Here is a 22,672-nt window from a genome sequence, read left to right as displayed (position 1 = left end):
AATCAGATCAGCGGACACTCCTTAAAATTATAATAAACACTGGGGTCGTGTCCCTGGATCAACAAGGGGTCTTTTTGCATGCAAAAGCTTGAATATATGCGGGAAATTTCGAGAATAAATTATATGGTGCTCCCGTAATACACGGTTATATATCCTAATGTGGATCACCAGATGAAAAACTGCTGATCGAGAAATATTAGCATATAAACACAATCCACACTTTTCTCAACACATACTAGATATTGATATGTAAATATATTGCACCTAATGCTTTTGCTTTATTGATTGCAATTAAAAATACATATTTTTGTTCATGTAGTAGAATAATATCTTATACCGCCTTGACTATTGATCCCCCATTTGCCATGTAAATACCAATACTTTTTTACACAACAATGCCATGCTTGAAGAGTTACGGCTAAGACAATATTCCACCTCATCTTGGGGTAACAACTTCGCTGATTCAGGATCATAGGGAAGCTGATTTCCATTTTCTACAGTAACTTGCTTGAGGTGAGACTGATTCTGCTGAAGTCACATGACTCTGATCGTTACCATTGGTAACGGTTTTCGCATTCACATAACCTATAATATTTTGAATTTGAGTATTGTTTAATCTAGAAATATCACTCGCGCTACAAGTGACTAATTTAATTCTATCTACCCCAACCCCTTTTCTCCAAATAGCATTAACTCTATGGGTTTGAATTCGCAAATTGTCTTGAGTGACATTGGGTATATTTCTTTATATATCATTCTTTTTGCTTTCTTATCTTTAATCTTGTGAAGCAGAGATATCATCATCTATACTAAGTGATAATTTCGAATCCTGATCGTTAGTTCGTTACCAATGGCAACGGGTTTTTGTCACGTGATAATTTCGAATCTACTGAAATTGTTATCGGTTGTGAAAAGTCCGAAGTGACGTTCTGGACTTGATTTTAGCTGACTCACGTAGAAGTTTCTTCTCCTTAGCCTTGTTTCATCGCCAACACTTTCTTTGTGCTTCATCCAAGAATTTATCCATCTCTCTTTCCTTATACCCAAAACCTTCCTCACACTCTTACGGAGGTTAGCATACTCTTTGGAATCATTAACCAAGGCCTTCTTGATAAATTCGATTGAATAGGCAGTATCGCTTGCCTTGGAATTTTTTTCAGGACTATATAGAAGGAAGTGCCAGTCCCACCTACGGGAATTTTATGCTGTTTGTCCCCTGTAATGTAAATAAGATCTTCGGCTTCCTATTCGTTCACACAGCAAGTAGTATTTTGGTCAGTGGTAAAGTTAACGTGGTGAATGCCAATAAAAAATCTCATACCTTAATCGCATAATCAACCCGTCCTTTACTTTCTTCCTCAACGATACCATATTGAGGTCGCATGCTAAGTTCCTTATTCGTCTCTTCCATGACGATATATATAGCAGAATAAAGAAGCGTCACCATATATTCATTACGCAGCCTCCAAGCTGTCTAATGTACCGTAGGAACCTAACCTAAGAAGTATCTCTGCCATGCAGTGCTTGAAAAACTTATTATCGTCTTAAATTTCGTAAGTTGGGGGAGAGAAGAGCGGGATGGAATCTATACCATCGGAATCGAGACCATATTTCGCTAACACCTTACTCAAACCGAGATAGGAGAAAGACCTCAACTTCTTTCCCTTACACTCCTTAGCGAACTCCGCAAGTATTACAGGAAGTACACACTTTCATCTTGAGGAAGGCACGACCAGTAACATCATAATTTTCTAAAATTTTGAGTGACGTTTCGCTAAGCCCTAAGTTCTGGCCCTTCAAAAGTTCAGCCGTGTCATATTTTTTAATATCGTCCGCTAACAAAACCGTCTCAACTCCAGTGACGCTAGTAGAGGTATAAGCTGGTGTATTACTTTCAGAGAGCAGACATGGTGCTTTTATAGTGATAGTAGGCGGATAAAAAAAATATTTCTGTGAAAGGGCCTAAGCATATGTTTTTATGTCGCACAGGCATTGCATCATTACACGTGATCTGCTTTCTCAATAACAATACTTTATGAAATGACTGATACACGGGTGCACCTGCCACTTTCAGTTTTTAAAACCAAGGTGACACTACCATTGCGCGGTTTGGTTTGCAGTTTTTTTGGATAACTTTCGATTCTAGCGTATAGTTTCTATGAAATGCATTTAAAAATCAATGAATAACGAAGGACAAGTATAATCACGCTTCCCCCCCTTTTCCCACCCTATATGCTAGTATAGCAAAAACGGCCTAAAGAGGCTTGTGTGGGAACTATAGTCTATATAGTATAAAAGTTTAATTGATTATGTACTATGATTTATTTATGATGTAATGATTCTTTGTACTAACTTGCCGCAGCTAATAAAATGGCCGATTAGCACGTGATTTTACTTGTCCTTCGTTATTCATTGATTTTTAAATGCATTTCATTAAAACTCATACATTTAATTAAATGAACAGAGCAACTGATACACCACTTTCAGTGTTTGGTTTGCAGTTTTTTTTGAATAACTTTCGATTCTAGCGTATAATTTCTATGTAATTTTCGAGGTTGCTCATTGAAAAAATCAGAAATCAAGGCCTGCGGTTTCATAGACATTCCATTGGGATAAACTTGTCGAATTTTTTAAGAGAATATTATTAAAGGATGTCCCCAAATTGCTTCGAATTATAGCTAGTAGCCTAGTACAAGTGCGCTAACTTGTTGACTCATGCCAACTGTAACTGATTGTATAGCTCTATCGTGTGGAAGAGCATGAAGTTGTCCACAAGAAACGATAAGACGATTGAGAGTGATTTTCGCTCATTTCGATTCCTAAATACAAAAGTCCATAATGAGAAAAATTCGGTGCATATATAACTTCTGGCATATACATACCTTATTTTTGCGTTATTTTTACGGGAATTATTTTTGCGGGGAAGTTGGCTGAACCTCTACATATTCTACACGCGTTTCAAAAAAGTTTAAAATAAAAATTAATTTATTAGAATCATTAGTGTTAGACATATAAAAATCATTGTCCATTTATTCTTCAAAATGGTGCAGTATGCAACGAGGGATTCTATCGCCTAGAAGAGTGTAAAGTTCACTGGAAGGCACCTATATGAAAGCCATACGGCGCATGTAAAAAGCATTCAGGTAAATATCGATCTCGAAAGCATTGCCATCAAATAAAGCTAGTCAAGCTGGCTAGGATGGCTTCAGTAGCAGATCCGACCCTATGAAAACTTTGGTCTAAGAAAGTTGGCCCTAGGAAGTTGGCCCTAGGAAGTTAGTCCTAGGAATTTGTCCCTAGAAAAAAATGTGGGGACACTTCGATACACAAGAAGTAACTTTTTTGGCGCTTTCAAAATTCTGGAAAGCCTTCTAGATGTGTGTCCCTATTGACCCTACCCTATAAAAAAAATTCTGGAAAAAACTCTGATAAATGATCATTTTTCTGAAAATTTTTTATAGGCTAGCGACCCTAGAAAAAAATCAAACTCATACTTTTTTTTTATTTTTTTTGCCCATAGTCATATATCATACAAATATAGCATACATATATAGCATACTGGGTGATTTCGAATTTTCCCTAGAATTTTACTTTTTACTAGGGACACTAGGGACACTAGGGACAGAAATAGAAGAACATAGTCAATCACCTTAAAAATCTCAAAATCGATAGCATAGTTGTCCCTAGAAGTGTCCTCAGTAAATATATTAAGTTTTCCTAGGGACAGCTGATGATGCCATATTACTATGAAAATCTCATGGTGATCCAGTTACTGGGACGCTGAAAGTAGCTTGAAAGTTTCTCGAAAGTCACCAAGAAGGAACTCAAGGCGCAGTTGAATCGGTCAGCACTATTCCATAACTTTTGGCCGAATTTGGAGCACTATAACTTGGCATCCAAGCTGATATAAAATTGAAATTAATAGGATTTCCCTAGCTTTCCATGACACTACCATGACGCTACCATGGTGCCGAGTTGCCCGGAGTTGGATCCCTCAAATCATGTAGTGCTGGCTGAAATTAACCCCAGATTTACTCACCCGGCAAAGTAATTTATTTTGCCAACTAGGGTGCGCTTCTTAGCAATAAGCTTCATAGCAATAAAAAGGGCCTAAAAGCAAGGCAACAACATGGAGCATTATAGTATATTGATTAATATGTACCCAACTTGATTATAATGCACTATTACATCAACACAATAACAAAAAAACCCGCAGAGTGTACATATTAATAAGGTCCTAAGACATATTAATCAGTAGATTATTATAAGGTGACTATTTATATTCTACTTTTCGATTCTATACAGTAACAAAATTTAGGCCACTCACAATTTCTATAAAAAGGGAATGTTCAGAAAACATAATAAAATGAATAATATACATAAATTATCTATAAAATGTATAGAAATGTTGTGCCTCAGATCGATTCTTGCCTCAGATTGAAGCTCACGCACCTCAGATTGAGATTGTCACCTGACGCACCTCGATTGCTAATAAAATGAGCTATAATTAAACATCAAATTTTCCAACTTTAATGTATTTTTAAGTACTAAGTAAACTTATTCATCATAATTTTAAGTATACAATCCTAAAATTTCAGAATAGTTGGAATCATACTCATAAAAATCTTTTCATTTGAAAATGACTTAAAATTTAATGATTTTTAAGATAAAACACAAGTAAAATTTCAGGAAACGTGTAACTCATTATGGCACACAAGTTTGAATATGTTACAAAAAGTGGTTTAATTAATGAGAAAAAAACTTTACTTATAACAGACTTTATTGCATGATTCAAATGAGGTGCGTCAGGTGACAATCTCAATCTGAGGTGCGTGAGCTTCGATCTGAGGCAAGAATCGATCTGAGGCACAACAGAAATATGCAAATTAAAAGAGCTCTCTGTGTATAAAATGTACAAAAGAATATATGAACCTTATGCATACATATATAGAGAGTGCATAGTGTACATAAAATCCATAAAATACATGCAAATATGTTTTTTTGAACATTTCTTATTATAGGGCCGCAATAACTTCCTTTACTAATTTTGCCTCATTAACGTACAGTAGCTGCAATAATTAGGGAAATCGCTGCTTATTCGGAAATAACTGAAAACAATTTTTTTTGTAGACGTTAAAATTAAGATGAACACGGTACATGCTAGTCCTCGTTCATTTTGGGGAGTTACAGTTTGAGCGACAATGATACTGTATTTCATTGTTACACAAATAAGATTGTTTATTTTGCATATGACCAAAATTGCAAAGGACCGAGGCCTGTTTAATTGAAGGAAATACCTGATATGAAAGTGCTAGATCTGCAGATAATTGGTTAAAAAAGATTCAGATCAACCAATTAAAGTATTTTATACGAACATTATAATCATTTAATCAACTTAAAAAATTGATATATATTGATAGTTTTTATTTATGTAAGAATAATCTTAAAAAAAAGTAAAAATAAAAGAGTATATCGGTATAGTACATATAGTAAATATATGTAACTGTATCGTAAATAAAAAATACGTATTGGCTAATTAGTTTAGCTCTTATTTTCTTATACGAAGATGAAAAAAACGGTAACAAATAAAGGAAAGACTATAACTATATATTTTCGTTCTCAAGGGAGCAAATAAAAAACAAACGATAAGCGATAAAATTATGCTCGATATCTTAATTATCCAATTATACTACATATAAAATATTACTTGTATTTCCTTCCTTATTATAAGTATTCCAATAAGCTTAAAGTTTTGCGTTAAGAAAAGATCGTAAACTAGAGTCAAGAGTTAATTTTCGTATGGCTTTTCATAATGATCGAATAACGACTGAGACGAGACGTTTGTCAAAAGTCATGACTGTTATTAATAACGTTCATCGAAAGCGAGGAAGCGAAAAAATTTTTTCGATAAATTTTCGAGTCAAAGTTCATCAAAAAAAAAAATATAAATTTTTTTTTTGATGGGTGGCCAACTTTGAATTATAACATCGAACGCATTGATTATTTAATATACGAATGGAATTGACCACATCACTTCTCATACGGAAATTTGTATATATTTATACAAGAATTTGTTATCATCCATATCGGGATATATAGTAAACAATAGAAACATTTTTGTATTTAATCACTAAATAGTAATTATAAATAAGGAAATAACAATATTACTAATTGTGCCGATTATGTTGTGTTTAAAATTCACTTGAACTATAATTAGGGTTTTCAATGAAGAGATTATCGTCTTTAGAACATAAAATAACATACTATATATAGTAGGTATATTTATGTACTTTTAGCAAGTTTAATTTAAAGTACTAAAAAAGAGATCTTGACTGTAAATATTGATTTTGTTTTACATGCGCCACATAAATCAAACAATATATTCGGCTTTCCTAATTAATTTTGTGATTAAAATTATTATTATTGGAATTTGTTATTGATAGGAGGGTTATTAAGAATATCACCGAACTGCGAACTAAAATTTATATCAATATATTATGACGAGGTTAAAATAATTAAATATCACATAAGGAACGAATTACATAACGACAACTTATTTATCATAATGATAAAGAGTTTGTCTCTTTTTATCATGCCGATCTCGCAGCATAGCATTAGAGCTGCGAACCATTATCCAGTTACCCGAGTATGACCGGGCATACCCGAGTTAAAATTTGGCAGTTATAAAATATTTTACCTTTGTATGACACATCTGATGTGCATCAGAAACATGTGATATCATGCCTATTAAGATTATATTGCATTATCAATTTTTTGAAGTTAATTTTATTTTCGTATCATGGTCAATTTGTATAATGATTTACATCAGAAGTTTTAATATTGAAATTAGAAGGTTAATAGATTCTCAAAGGTTGATTCATTGCTATATTTGCTTTATTATTCTATTAAAATAAATTTAATATTAAGAGAAAAAGAATTATAGCAAATCACGTTACATTAAAAGTTCGTTTTAAAAAAAATAACACATACAATACACAGTAATGGACAAACAAGGCAAAATAGAAGTTTAGTAATGTTCAACAAACTACTTTCTCAATCTAATAAAGTTCTTTTTGTAATGTCCGTGACGCGCATGATTGACTTCAAATTTGAGAGTCTAAATGTGCAATGACATTGATGCATTGCATTTCGCAGATCGCCCCAAATTTACAGTCCCCGGGAAAATAATGGCGGTGGGAATACCACTTCTTAATTTGATCATAACTTCATAACTATTCCAATCAGAGCATTACTTTTTATACCAAATTAAACGGTAGAATGCTCATTTAAAAGGTAATGAAAAAAAAAGTAATTTCAAATATTAACATTATTTTTATTTTAATACCCAAAATAGCTCTCATTACAATTAAATTTATATATGAGGGTGTTAACTTTTTCTTGAAACAAATTTTTAGGAATTTTCTAATTGAATTAGAATTTTTTTGCATTTCTGTAAGAAATATATACCCCTCTTATAAAAAATGCAAAAATTCTAAATATTTTATTTTAAATGTCAATACTAAAGCTATATCTTAAAAAATACTGCCAAATCGAAATAATGGTCATTTTCACATTATTTTAATTCTCAATAAGAAAACTTTAAAATATGTGTATTTTTGACTTACCAAATAATTTTTTAGGCCATTGATGAGCTTATTATTATAATAGAGATGTAAAATAACAACTTTCAGAATATTTAAGGTGGTATGAAAATTTGTGAGTTTTTCATAATCATTTTAAAGCCCAAATCTCAAATCATAATGAGAACATTGGATTGTTTTTGAAGCAGTATATTAAGGAGATGGTAATACAAAAAAAAGAAAAAAATTTACGAGCCACTTCTCAATTTATTTAGAAAAAAGTAAAATAATTTTGAAAATAGCACAATTATTAATAGCGAGGTTATTGGTGATAAAGCACGCAAAATCAAATTGAAGCATGTGTTGATGCAAATAGAGGTCAAACCAAATATTTATCAAATAATAAAATATATGTATTTTTGACCCTTCTTCTCGAAAATAAAAAAAGATTTCATAGCTTCATTATAAAATTTATGTGCTATATTAAAAAAACTGACCGCCATTACTTTTGCCGGAGTCTGTATGTCATGTGGTTCTAGTCATTAAAAGTCAGCTTTTTTTTTTGACTCGCATGACTCGCACGTTAAATAAATTAATTATAAAACTTTAATTTTAAAGTACTTTACTTAATTAAATGATAAGTGCTAATTTGTGCGAATATTTTTAGAAACTCTGATTTAAATTCGAATTATTGTTATGTTGTGATTATTGGTAGCATAACTTAAAATAATTTTGCGTATGCGCATTAGAAAAATTATAAATAAAACTTTTAAAAAAATTTTATTTTCAAATTAATTATTGAATGTGATTATATATTTGAATTTATGTACAAAAAAGTGGATAATAATTCTTTTTGATCTCTTTTCTTAATAATTGAAATAATTTTAGTGCTACGCTTAAGGTCATGACATATATTACCTTATTATTATAGGTGAAAATATCGTTCTTGATAGGTTTAGGGTATGCATCTTGATATGTTTATATGGTGCCACCATATAGGTCTATCAAGAAGACTAGTCGTACAATATCAAGATCAATACTTTTGCATTATGTAAGGTATAGTGCAACAATATGTCATGGCCATTATAAATCGGATTAAATTAATAAAAAAAGAAAACATACAAATATACGACGGAACTTACAAAAAAAGATATTAACCGAAAAAAATAATGTTACAGTCTAGTGTTCAGACCGGTTCTTAACAGGTAAACGGGTTGACCCATTGGGGTAATACAAACTCGGGTTGGCATCAAGGAAAATTTAACCCTTTTCTTATCGAGTTAGCCCGGATTGGTTAACGGGACGATAACGGTTGGATAGCGGGTTGCTTAAAGGGGTTTTAACGGTTGGATAGCGGGTGTTTAACTGGTTAATAATGGTTTCGCAGCATGTTTTTATCGAATTTTAATAATTCTAATATTTAAAAATATTTAAATCATTTATTATTTTTATTACTATTATTATATATTAAAATTGAATACAATAAAATACAATTTCTATTTATCAGTATCAAAATTAGATGCATTTCTTTTGAGAACATGATTTTTTGAATAAACTTGGTTTCATATTTCCGATGATTCGGATCCGATGATTCTGATAAAATGCATCACATGAAAATACCGAAAAGTTTAGCTAACCCGTTTAAACCGATAACACGATAATCCGTTACAAAAATATCATTTGTAAGATTAAACTTTCGGTTGTATCCGATATTCAATTTTTGAACCCCGTTAGTTTAAAATTTAAATCGTAAACCCGATATTAACGGATATTTGTTATAACCGTTAATAACGGGTTACTAGTTACAGTGATTTATAAAGTTTAGTATCGGTGTATCACGGTTTGGATTCAAACTAATATATTTGATGAAAACTATAATGCCATTTCAACCATTGACAATTTAGGACGTCATAAAGGCTAACATTTTGTGGTTGCTGTTGAGAAATCTTTGATTGAAAAGATGATACGCGATAAACCCATATCTTTCGACAAATATCAGCTGCTTTAAAAGAACGTCTCTTGTTTAGGGTGGAAATTATGGACCGGTTCAGGCACCTTATCTTAGCTATAATGTCAGGTAAGTCTTATTTTTTACGTAGTATTAGAAAAATTTTTGTACTTGGAAAATTTTCCGCAGTTTTTTTTTTCGGAAGCGAAGAAACGTTTATCTTAAAATGATCGTAATTTTAATAAAAAAAAAATGAAAAGTATTTTTCATAATTCTTTTTTATTTATAAAACTTATTTTTTATATTCGTAACCATTTTATCGTGTAACATTTATTCTTTGCAATAATGCATGTGTAAGTGTAACATTTTATATTAATTTTTTACTGTAGAGATTATTTGGAGTATCTTGGAATTTTTTATGACAGAAAAGTGTTGTAAAAATAAATTAATAACCATTAAATGTAATGCTTAATAAATACTACTAGACAACTACTGTATAAAGAATTATTTTATTCTAATATTATAAATGCTTTTATTATATATCCTTATAGGATCACACTGTACTTTTTTTACATTTATTGAATAGCTTTATCGGTAATATATATAATAAATAATCATTACAACTAGTATGATCGTGAGAGTCTATATAATAAAACACTTATTGTATATGTCTTTAGCTGTTAGGCTGGTAAGATTGTGCCACTTCGTGGCACATTCTGAGCCAATCAAATGGCCTCAATCGAAAACAGCACGTTTATTGCCTAAATATTATACAATAAGTATATATTATTTGCTAAAATTACACTATAAAATCTATAAAAAAAAACGCGCACATGTCCTTGGCAATCATTAAGCACACTTTATCAAATTTAATAGTTTTTTTATTTTTATTTTATACACTATTATGAAAATAATAATAATAAAAAAAAATATTTAATATGGAAAATAAAGAAAAATAATTTGACCATCAATTTCACATCCAATTCCATGTTCGTAAAAGCCAAGAGAAGAGTACAAAATGATGTGACTATGATAAAATGAAAATGTAAATAATGATCAGCTGTGCCACAAGGTTTATAAGAATAACCCCAAGGTCTGGGAAAACACCCAAGTGATTTATTGGTAGAATAATAATCCACGATTTATTTCAGTAGATTAATTTATAATTATATTGGTTCACTACATATTAATTGTGATACGAATAAATTATTTGGAATTCGAAACTTAGTTAATTAAATTGAAACTTTATTCGATTACTCTTTTTTAATAAGAATAATTATAAAACGTGCCCCTTTATTACAGTATATATAGTCTTTGACTTTTTAGGTTCTGTTTAATCAAGTGTATTTCATAATTTTTTTTAGTAAACCGTTTTATATTACAATTTTTTGACGTGAAAATCACGTTGTGTGTTCAAGCATGTATAACGGTCTTACCAAAACAATGTACAGTACATATATTTAGTAGTAGATCTCTCTTTCTAAAATATTTTTTAATGATTGGTGACTACCTTTAGAATTCTCATCAAAATTAATACTAACAATTATTGGTTTATGTGCTCCCATATTATGGACAATCTAGTTTTTTTGATATCGTTTTTTTATATTGTTTTTAGTAAGTGTTAGCGATATTATAACAAGTACAATATAAATAATATAAAATTTAAACTTTCGTATCTAATTAAGATAAAATCACACGAATGTCACATACGTCTGCTTATTACGTTGATAAATATGTTAATCGTTGTAAAGCACTATAACCTTATAAGAGATATTTTTCATTACAAATACTAAGCAGACGATTTACCATGAATGTTGGAAAATATTTATCAATTTAACCAAAATGAATAATTACCTTGTGAAAATTTATTTCTTTATTTAAATGAAAAGCAAAATGTGACATAATTTTCAAAAAAAAAGATGTCGGGGTTTTTTTTTACCTGCGTTATACGACTCGAGATCGACTCGGGTTTTACGGATAATATTTATGCCGAAAAATACCACTAGTTATGCTTCCAGAGTGATTTTACATTCGTTAGATTTAAACGTAAACAAGTTTTCGCGTAAACATATCAAATCTTAGTTATCAACTGACACGATAGGTTGGCCTAATTCTAAACCCATACATTAAATTGATCGATCTAAAGATGAATCAAATAACTGACTCGAACCGGTAGTGAAATGTGAAATTTGCAAAAAATATATGCTGTATCTCTAACCCAAAATCAGGCAAATAATCAGGTCATTTAGAAATTTTGAAATGACTTCTATTATGGTCTCGATTTATGAACATTTATCATTTAAGTCCGTCATTTAAAATATTGGCCAAATTTAAGCTTAATGCGAAGTTGAAGTAACATGAATTACGATCACGTGACATATTTTACGTACTCGCGCAGAGATATCTGTACTAGATTAAAGAATAGATAGTGTGATAATTACAAAATTATTTTTTTATATATTAATAAATTCTAATAATCGATGGTTATTCGTCATTTTTTTAGTTCGCTCGCTATGTTTATTATTTATCATATACTACTGATTTTATAAGAAAGAGTAATAGAAATATAACCACATGCTCGTTCAAACCGTGAATGGGATTCCAGGAAATTGGAGTTCGGGAAATAAGATTCGGGAATTGTATATTTCAGGAAAATGTCCAGTTCAGGAAATTGGCATTCAGATAATTGACATCGGGAAAAGGTATATTCGGGAAAATATTGTTCGGACAATTGTACTGTAACCTCCATTATTAACTGAAATTGTTATAATTTTATTTTCCAATTACTAATCAAAATCAGATAATAGAGTCATAAATTTAGTGTCGGGATAATGGCCGAGATTGTGGTGAATATTCAGGATATGAATATCGATAAGATTTTGATTTCGGGATTTTGAGTGGCCCTTGTAATGAAATTAATAATAGATGATTACTAATCATCGCCTAGGCGTAGGGATTGGAACCGTCCAAAAAATCCTTAACCGGTTAAAAACCGGTTAATCGGGACGTTTAACCGGATAATAACCGGTTAAAGATATAAGTTTTAGGTTTAACGCGTTTATAAGTTTTATTTTGCCCATTTGAATATTTGATAAATCTATCGCAATTTTACTCTTAAAATTATACATCATTTATGATAAAAACACATTCAGTTTTTAACTTTATTCATAAATATTCGATAAATTGTAAACACATAATTTATATAAATAATGTAAATATAAATATCAGTAAAAATGATAAAATTGAAATAACGAAAACGATGGGTTGTTCTTAACCTATTTTCTCTAAAAAGACTTTATAGATAACATTTCAAGTATTTAATTATGATATTTATTTACCTTATTAGTGCTAGCAACTTAAATACTTTGAATTTCTTTTTATTTGTTGTCTTGATGACTAAGATTGAGATTCTTATATGTCTCTATAGTCAATATCATCCATGTTGTATAAAAAATAAAAAAAAATAATTTAAAAAAAAATTTCGTAAAAAATTGAGCAATAAAAAAGTTTCAATTAGTTTATTTTTTTAGCTAGCCGTTAGCCAATATAGGAATATCGGAGGTTCTGAATTAAAAAATTATCCTGATATATTTAACCGATTAACCGTTTAATTATTCGGTTAACCGTTTTTGGGATTATCTTAACCGGTTAACCGCTTTAGCCAGTTCCAATCCCTACCTAGGCGATCATCGCATTTACCAGCATTAGGATGGAACTTGGAGTAGAATTAAGAATATGAATGTAACTCCGCCCAAGATGCCATCCTAATGCTGGTAAAGGAGATGTTTAGCAATACCCTTAATAATATTATAAAACTAATTGATTGTTTATTTTCGAAAATTTAAGTTTGAAGAAAATTAATCACCACTAAAATAAATATTTTTTTTTTTTGTGAATGTCAAAATAATGGACTGTAAGAAATAAAATTATGTCTACGCAATTACAAAAGACTCGTCGGTAAAAAATCGACGAAGCGTTTAATTGTATAAATCCGTGATAACATATATTTTGTTATACTGAAATTTACTATTATATCTCATAAACCATATATAAAGTACATATAACTACTTTTGTAAAAAATTCTTTATAATAAAATTTATTTTGTAAATCTTCAAATCTTCGTTATGTTTATAAAAAAATTTCGTTATAAAGAGAATGTAACACCAGTTTTTCATGATCACTCTTTAATTAATAATTTATATCATACCCATTCCCATTATACTGAGTAATTCGTAATGCCGAATTTCCTCGTAACGAAGGTCTGATTGGCTTCAGTCGTCTATTTTGTTATGTCGGGGGCTGACTAGTATATCAAACCTTTCAAACTTTAGTACTTTTAATTTTATTTTTTATCTTTATAAAGTAAAACACGCAAAAATCTTGATTACTATAATTTTTTAATATATTAAAATTTGTAATTATCTAATTGAAATGTGAAAAAATATTTTTTTTATATAAAAGTAAAATTTGGGATCGATGAAACTTAAAATTTTCGTGTCGAATGATCAATATCTTAACATTGAATATAATATTTTATATTAAAGAATTGAAATAAATCAAGGATTTATTAGATAGAACAACATAAACTCAACATTAATATTTATCCATATTTCGAATATTTATGATGCCTTTCTTTTAGCACGATCTATTCCGAGTAAAGTAAAGTAGTAATAATAAATTGAAATTTAATAACAGTACTTTAGTAGCGTAGTAGTTAAATAGCGTAGTAGTTAAATTTTAACATGTTATCTTTATTCTTTATGCATAATAAATAGTTATTAGATGGGAAATAGAGATATCCGGCACATGATTTTCGTTAAACCCGGATTTTCGTAATTCTGGCCAAATCGTCTTAATTCTGGCCGAAATTAAACTGGCCAAAATTAAGTTGGCCGATTTTTTTGTTTTTACAACGGCGTTTTTAACGTACAGTGCCTGGAAAAAAGTCAGTAAGCACGTGATGTCGATCAATTTTAATGCGAATTTTTAAAATTAAATAATTCATAAATTACTATGCCAAATTTAATATTTTTTTTTTTATTTGAAAGACAAAGCCTTCAACTTTTTATTAATACTTTGTTGGGTAACCTTTACTATTTATAACAGCAGAGATACGACGAGGCATGCTACTAATAAGATTTTGATATTTATCAGCTTCAATATTTAACCATTCCTCTTGAAGTATTTCCCATAAATTCTCCCTGTTTTTTGGTAATGGCTTATGTGCCCGCACCTGCCTTTCCAATTCATCCCATAAATGCTCTATAGGATTCAAATCTGGGCTCTGTGCGGGCCAAGGGAGGCTGTTTACTTCATTTTCTTCTTCCCAACTCTTAACCACCCTTGCAGTATGTATAGGGGCATTATCATCCTGAAAAATAAAATTTTCCTGATCGTCTAGATTATTAATAAATGGTAATAAATAATTTTCCAGTATATTCATATATACTGTGGCTGTTATTTTACCTTCTAATTTAACTAATGGACCAAGATTGTTTTTTGAAAAACATCCCCAAACCATCACTCCTTGTTGACCTGACTTTACTGTAGGTATTAAACACTCAATATCATATTTTTCATGTGGCCTTCTCCAAACCAATCTCCTACCATTTCCTCTGAATAATTCAAATTTGGATTCGTCGCTTCAAATAACACTGTCCCACTCATTTATCCATAATTTTCGTTCTTTAGCCCAGTTGAGTCTTTTAATTCTATTGGTTTCAGTAACAAGAGGTTTTCTTACTCCTACTCGACTATAAAAACCTTGTTCATGAAGATAATTAAGTAAAGTTTTTTTGCATACATGTGTGGAAGTAGAATAAACGAAATTCTCATGTAACTCCTGAAGGGTCATTTTCCTATCTTTTTTAAGAATTCTTATTAAATGTCGGCCATCCCTTTCTGTCATTTTAGGCGGTCTTCCAGTCCTAGGAGGGAGTGTCTCATCACCACGTATCTTGTAAGTAGAAATAACCTTATGAATGGTACAACTGGGACAATTTAATGCTTCAGCTATCTTTCGTTCACTTACTTCACATTTCCAAGCTCCAATGACTTCTCCACGTTCAAAAATTGTAAGTTCTCTTCGTTTGCAAGACATAGTAGTTAAAGAAGGTTCTAAACAACGCATGGGAAAAAATTGGAGACAAATTTATAATAAAATGATCGACAAAACTGGTTTTAAAGTTAAACAAATAAATGATCTACAGTCACGTGCTTACTGACTTATTTCCAGGCACTGTACGGTCGTACGGCCGTGAGGGTGTACGTACAAACTGGCCCGAGTTTAGGAGTTATGCACTTGCACGTGATAGCGTTAATGTTAATTCTGGCCAGTTTGTACTTTAATATCGTACACCCTCACTGTACATTAAGGAACCCCCAAAGGTCCGGGCCGGGCTTTTAATAAAAATTCGAAATATAGTGGACACTTGAAAATTTTGATTGTCAGGATTGTCGGGTACTCGAGTTACTCGGCTAGTTGGGTTATTAGAAAAGATACATAACACGTGACACATATATATGATGGCGTAGTATAAAGCATAATAAAGTATAATTGCATATACTATGTAATGTAATTACGTTATATTAAAATTTAATTAAAGTATACCTGTGTTATTTTCTTTTGATTTTTTGTATGATGCCTAAATCAATACTAAATAAACATTCTCGTTTATTAATTAGACAAATTGGACAGGTATTCAAACGAAATTCCAAAGAAAATGTCATTGTTCAATAAAAATCAAATAAAGTAATATTGTTGAAAAAAATTTTTATTCATTAATTTATGTTATATTGATGTGTTTACATATTATATAGTATATACAATTATACTTTATACTACGCCATCATATATATATATATGTCACGTGTTATGTATCTTTTCTAATAACCCGACTAGCCAAGTAACCTGAGTACCCGAAAATCTCGACAATCAAAATTTTCAAGTGTCCACTATATTTCAAATTTTCTGTAAGTCCGGGCCGGGCACTTTAGGTTAATTTCAAAGTGCGGACCGGGCCAGGTTGTAAGATAGAGTCGATGCGGACCTCTAGGCCACGGTATCCCCCTTTTTTTCTGAAAAAATCTCTATTTTCTTTTGATTTTACTATTTACAGCTGATTTCATAATGTACGGGATTTTACAAATTTTAAAGAACTCGGAAGTATTCGGTAAAACTTGATATAAAATAAAAATTATACGCTAGTTTTAGAGTACTATTCCGAGAATGGTGGTATAATTCTATCCTATTGTGAGCTTTACCGAATATTTCCGAGTTCTTTAAAATTTGCTAAGTGTCTTTTACATTATGAAATCAGCTGTAAACAACCTAATTTTACACAGGCGACACATGTAATTATCCCCTGATCGGCACCATTTACACGATTATGCAAATGTAGTTATAAGCAAATTTTATATATCCGTTTCTAGGAAATTTTGCGGTAAAGATTAACTATTGATTATACTATAATGGACTGATTTGAAAATTTGAGTAATTCGGAAAGATTTGCATTTTCCAAATGAGAAAAATAATCTCAATATTATTTTTCAAGTGTAATAGTAATAGTTCCGAAACTTTTTAAAATTTAATTATTTTTTTAAAATCTTTTAAAATGAAAAAAAAACCAAGCGAAAGAAAAATAAGATTCAACAATAAAATATACTATATTATACTCGCTCACGATATACTATAAAACACTTACTATTGTGTAAATGGCAGGGGATAAATCAATTATCTCCTAGCTAATTGGAATAGCCAGGAGATAAGTAATGCATATTTTTTTTTGAATATACTACAAGTTTTTAAAACCTCTAATTTATAATAAGAAATTTGGTACACTCCCGGGTACAGCGTCAATCGACCTCCTAAATTTGCAAGATACCCGGGGGTGCTGTGGCCCGCGATATACGGTAATTCAACAAACGAAACCAGTACTATCCAATTAATACAGTAGCAATTTCAGAGGAACAGAAACAGTTTTTTGAGAACTGAACCCGAGAGTATTATCAGTATTATCATAAAAAAAAAGACGAATTTAAACCATACACAGAATGATAAGGCATTAAGGAAGAAGATTAAAAAATCCTAAAAAATATACTTTTATATTTTATTAATATCTAAATACATTCTTTTTTTAGGCATCCGAAGCGGTATCATGTTAAGAGTCGCGTGACACAAATGGCTGAAACTTGAAATTTAGATCACGTTCTTCCATTAATAATCCTGTTATCTATTTCCAAAAAAGTTAAAATGATATTTATTTAATTAGGTCAACTTAATGAGTTATAATTAAACATTGATCATGCCGATAACAACAATTTAAATAAAATCAGTCAGACCTCCATACAATCACCCTATCGTATAAGAATACCTCTTTATAAGAACCTATGTTACTAACCTACATCTCTTTTATTATTTATAATCTTAGACCTTTATACAGTCATACTTCTATATAATCACTAGAACAGTTATAAAGAGGTCGGACTATATTTGAAAAAAAGGTAAATTTTTTTTCTTTAATAAATATCAAATTTTTCAAAAAACAGTAATTAACAATATTTTGCTCGTATTGCACGCATATTTTAATAGTTGATCATGTTTAAAAATACAGTTTTATCATGAAACCGGTGCGCAAATTGGTTTCACCGGGTTCGCCAGGTTGAGGTCCGTTGCAGTCTGTCTACAACCATAATCCCAAAATCCTGAATAAGCCATTATGCAATAATTTGTTAGAGTTTTTGGATAATGAACTGTCGGGATCTGACGCAACTAGATCTATTTTGCGTACCGTAAATCGAATATCTATTGTACAGCATATAATTTTTTCACAAGAATTTAACCTAGATTCTCCATTGTCATGTCACTGGATTTGGTATAAGTTTGTTATTTCATCATAAATTTTTATTTAGCAAGTATAATGTAGAGATTACAAGAAAGTTACGAATTTGCGACTTTACATAGAATAACTTTGTGGAGAGTATGTATTACTTCATTCTTCATATGCTTTTGCTTTTTTAATATACTGTAAACAACTTTATTGCGGTATATTATAGTTAACTAAATGACATCAAGGAAACGACCCTTAAAAAAAATGGTAGCCGGATTTGTTCCAGATTACACTTGATCTGCGCACATGACCCAGACGGTAATTATAAACTTTTTATTGATCTTAACGCCACACATCACCTTTTTTTTCACTTACGGAATATTTTTCTAAAAATTGTTGATATCATATCAACAACAAAATAAGGTTTGAAAAAGAAATTATGTTGTAAAATATTACAAGATTACATTTCAATAAAAAATAAAACAGAAAACATGGCACGATAATTAATTATGCAGGATATAACAGAAACCATATATAATTCCTTAACCTCTTTAAGTAATACTAACGAACTTTATGAAAGATAAAATACTGAACTAAACATGAGTTTAGAGTTAATAGTGAAGATATTGAAAAATATTGTGAAAATCTCTTATAAGTGATGGTTACATATGGGTTTATCATATTAAGAATCAAGAAAAAGGACTCTTTTCTTTTAACATATTATTGCAACTGATGTATTCTAGCAAAATATCCATCGTTAGATAAACAAAGTGATACTCTAAAATTGTAATTTTACCAAGTTTAGACTATATTAGCATTAAATATTCTCCACAAAAATATTACATCCACGTCCGTAACACAATATATTGGGAATAGTATTGTATCATGTTTAATAATATCTCAAGTTAACAATTATAATAATTATAATATTGACAAATAAAATATGCCTTAATAGTTTATTATCATATGTAAAAGTAACAGTACATTAAAATAAGTTTTTAACATTTTTTTTTTACCGATAGGACGATCGAAATGTAATTACCAGAATAATTTCACAAAAATTTTTTTATTGACAAAATCAAAAATTTTCTAGGTTTAATTATGAAACTTACTTATATTTGTTTGATATATTTATTATTCGTAAATTTAGTTAATATATAAATTTGTATATCTATACATGGATCAATTGGATCATGTGCAAGGTCGTTAATAAAAAATTTGTTAAATCAAGTGACACGCATCAGTATCAATAATGATGTAATTAGCAAATGGTAGAACAATATGTACAACATTAAAATGGTTTTAAATTTGTTAAAAATGCTGTGTAGGAAGTATACCAATTTTGGTAAAGTTTTGGATGTGGCTTTGATATGAATAACGATCATCTCAATCAATAAATAGGAGATCTATCTCAATTGATTTATATTCTTTTCTCAAATTAAAAAATTATTTAAAAATCCTTTATTCTAATTTATTTCTTTTTTTTAATTATATTATTTTAACACAGAATAGATCTTATTTATGACCATTTTTATCTTATATAAAATTTTTACTTTATTAAATATTCTTATTCACGACGTAACATTTATTCTTTATAATATAATATATATGTTTTTTATTCTAATTTTCAAGAATTATGCAAAAATTATATGTTTTAATTAAGAATAGATTATGCAATTCTTATAATATTCATAATAACTTAGAGGTAAAAACGAAACACAACGTTCACGTTTGCAAGTCCCTATAGGTCTCGCATGAGCTATTACAATACATAAAAGCCAGGGACTCAAAGTCAAAAATAGACCAGAGTTCGCAGCAGGTCTTTCGTTCATTGCGGTGTCTCGAATACGCTCACTACTCGGCGATCTTTGCTTTTAAGAGGTTCAACTTTGAAAGACTTCAATGCATTAAGAACTATCGAAAGAAAGCTTGAACTTTGAAGAGGAGAAACTACTTTCTCATAACCGAAGAATAACAAATGTTTATGCAATAGTGTCAAAGTGTATGCTGCGTCAGTATTTTGAAGGGATTTTTTTCTACATTTGACATTGGCTAATAGAATATCGGCAGGCAACTTTAGCTAACACCAACAACAATAATTCAGTAATTAAGATATATGATAAAAATTGGCGATCGTCTAGGGTATGTAAAAAGAAAATAATTGTATTGAGAAAACAGAGTTAATTTTTTATCTTGTTGAAGAGAACATCATAATCCATTGCCTTTAATTGTCAATATGGATGAGACGCCAATGGCATTTAATCAACCAAGTTATACAGAAAATTGAGCAACGTGATATTATATTTAGATCTTTGGATTATTTATTGAAACTGGTCAAACTTTAATCATTGCATTCCAAAATACTTACAGTATAAAACTCCTAATAATATTATTTCCTTAATCTTAATAACCTTAATATTCAATTCTAATGTCACATCATAGTGATATAATATATATTTTATTATTATGCTTTCTTATTATTTCATGATAAATTATCTTTATTCATTTTTTTATTATTTATATAATTTAAATAACTTTAATTATTTTATAAAAATAGTTTTAAAAATTTTGTAAAACATATCATATAATTATTCTAATTAATCTAAAAACTACAATCAATTGAACTCCTAGAACAAAAACTAGTATAATGAGGTTTCATTATTTAATTAACATAATGTTCAGAGTTCGTTACGCCAGTTCAATTGTGCTTAAAATGGAAAATAACGAACAATGAAATGTGTGATCTTTACTTGTTGAATTTTTTATGCACTAGGCATTACAAGAAAAAAAATTATTGTGATGAAAGAGAATAATTATAAGGTAGTAAAGTAAATTAATTAATTAATAATGAGAAATCAAAGACCATGATACCGCAATCAAAAGGATAATACGAATAATGTAATATCGAAAATTGACGTTAACAAGTCTCCGCGAAAGCCATTAACATCCCGTTTTCGCTCAGTAATTCTTACTGACCCAAGCCGCACGCCTATTTTACCTTCGCGAACAAAGACACTAAAGCCTCACACTTTATGGAAATATCAAGCAGAAATGATTCTATACGACTTTATAATATCATATTTCCTTATATAGAATTTAGAGAAAATATGATATGTTCAAGAGTTATTAAGGCTTATACGAGATTTTTAATAATCAACAATCATTACAGATTACCATATTATACGCGTTTTAATAAATATAGCTTCGGTAAACAATATTAAAAAGGATTTTAAATATATAACTTTTATTAAAAAAAATATTACTCTCTCTATATCAAACATTAGAATTATAATTATTAGTTTTTATACCTACAACGAAATTCAATATGATTAACACTAAGCTTTCTTTATAAACATCAAAGGAGAAACTGACCACAAGAAAAAAACCTTTATCAAGTACTATATTTCTACCTTTGTACTTTCTACATCTTCTCCAATAGACATTCAATTATGAATGTCGGCTAGCCAATATATACATACTAAAGTAAGGTTGAATATATCATTAAATAATGACATTTCACTTTTTAATCGAATATAACAAATATGGAGGATTTATAAGATATTCATTTACGTATTTCCGACTTCAAATTGGTCGTCCTAGGCTAAAACCATTTTCAAAAGACATTCAAACGTAGATAGTTTATCGCGTATACGTCAATAGTCGAATCGATTATTTATCACAACTCGGAAACATCGCATTTTTGGACTTTATTTTTGGATAACCCTTTTTGATTGATTCAACCAATAGATTTAGACACATATTATCGGATAACACGATATTTGGAAGACTTAACATTAAAATTTCTTTTCAAAGTGAAAAAAATATATCAACTATAATATTATACAAGGAAAAAAGATTTATTACTGACTAACTTCTCAACATTATAAAGATCTATACGAGAAGATTGGTAGGTTGGCTTAAACGCAACCTTCTACTATTATAAGAGAATGTGTATTAAAATGTGTATTTGCACTTTGCAGCATATGAAGTAGTGTTAAAGTTCCGCATAGAGAAGGATTTTACTTAACAAAAATTATGACCGGTGAATATATATATGCTTTGTAACGGTTATATTTGGAATGGATCATTTAGAGATATAAAAGTATGACAAATAGAAAAGAAAGAATTAAGAAACATTTGGAATTATAAATATTTTTTAAGCAAGTATAATAAAGAAAGCACTATGCATTTAGAGAAAGATTTCACAAAATTAATAACTCATGTTTCTGGTCACTTTTATTATTTTAGCCAAAATTAACTAATTAATTTATATATAAAATACTCAATAATTACTTATAACTGCATAAAAATATACT

At 29.8% G+C, this 22,672-nt stretch overlaps 2 protein-coding genes across 2 annotated transcripts; both read right to left on the bottom strand.

Annotated features, from left to right (window-relative positions):
• Window positions 1-469: 469 nt before the first annotated feature.
• OCT59_023802 (uncharacterized protein) lies at window positions 470-1,411 on the bottom strand (the record flags this gene model as incomplete). The annotated part of the gene is made up of 3 exons (XM_066134972.1): window positions 470-720; window positions 1,082-1,244; window positions 1,322-1,411. 3 exons carry the CDS (start codon window positions 1,409-1,411, stop codon window positions 470-472), a joined length of 504 nt encoding a protein of 167 aa, XP_065991047.1.
• A 13,822-nt stretch (window positions 1,412-15,233) lies between these two features.
• On the bottom strand, window positions 15,234-15,658 carry OCT59_023801 (uncharacterized protein; the record flags this gene model as incomplete). The annotated part of the gene is made up of 3 exons (XM_066134971.1): window positions 15,234-15,239; window positions 15,332-15,484; window positions 15,560-15,658. 3 exons carry the CDS (start codon window positions 15,656-15,658, stop codon window positions 15,234-15,236), a joined length of 258 nt encoding a protein of 85 aa, XP_065991046.1.
• Between the last annotated feature and the right edge of the window lie 7,014 nt (window positions 15,659-22,672).

The sequence above is a fragment of the Rhizophagus irregularis genome, chromosome 4 (genome assembly GCF_026210795.1).
Source record: "Rhizophagus irregularis chromosome 4, complete sequence".
In the NCBI taxonomy this organism is placed as follows: Eukaryota; Fungi; Glomeromycota; class Glomeromycetes; order Glomerales; family Glomeraceae; genus Rhizophagus; species Rhizophagus irregularis.
This window is presented reverse-complemented; position numbering and strand designations above follow the sequence as displayed.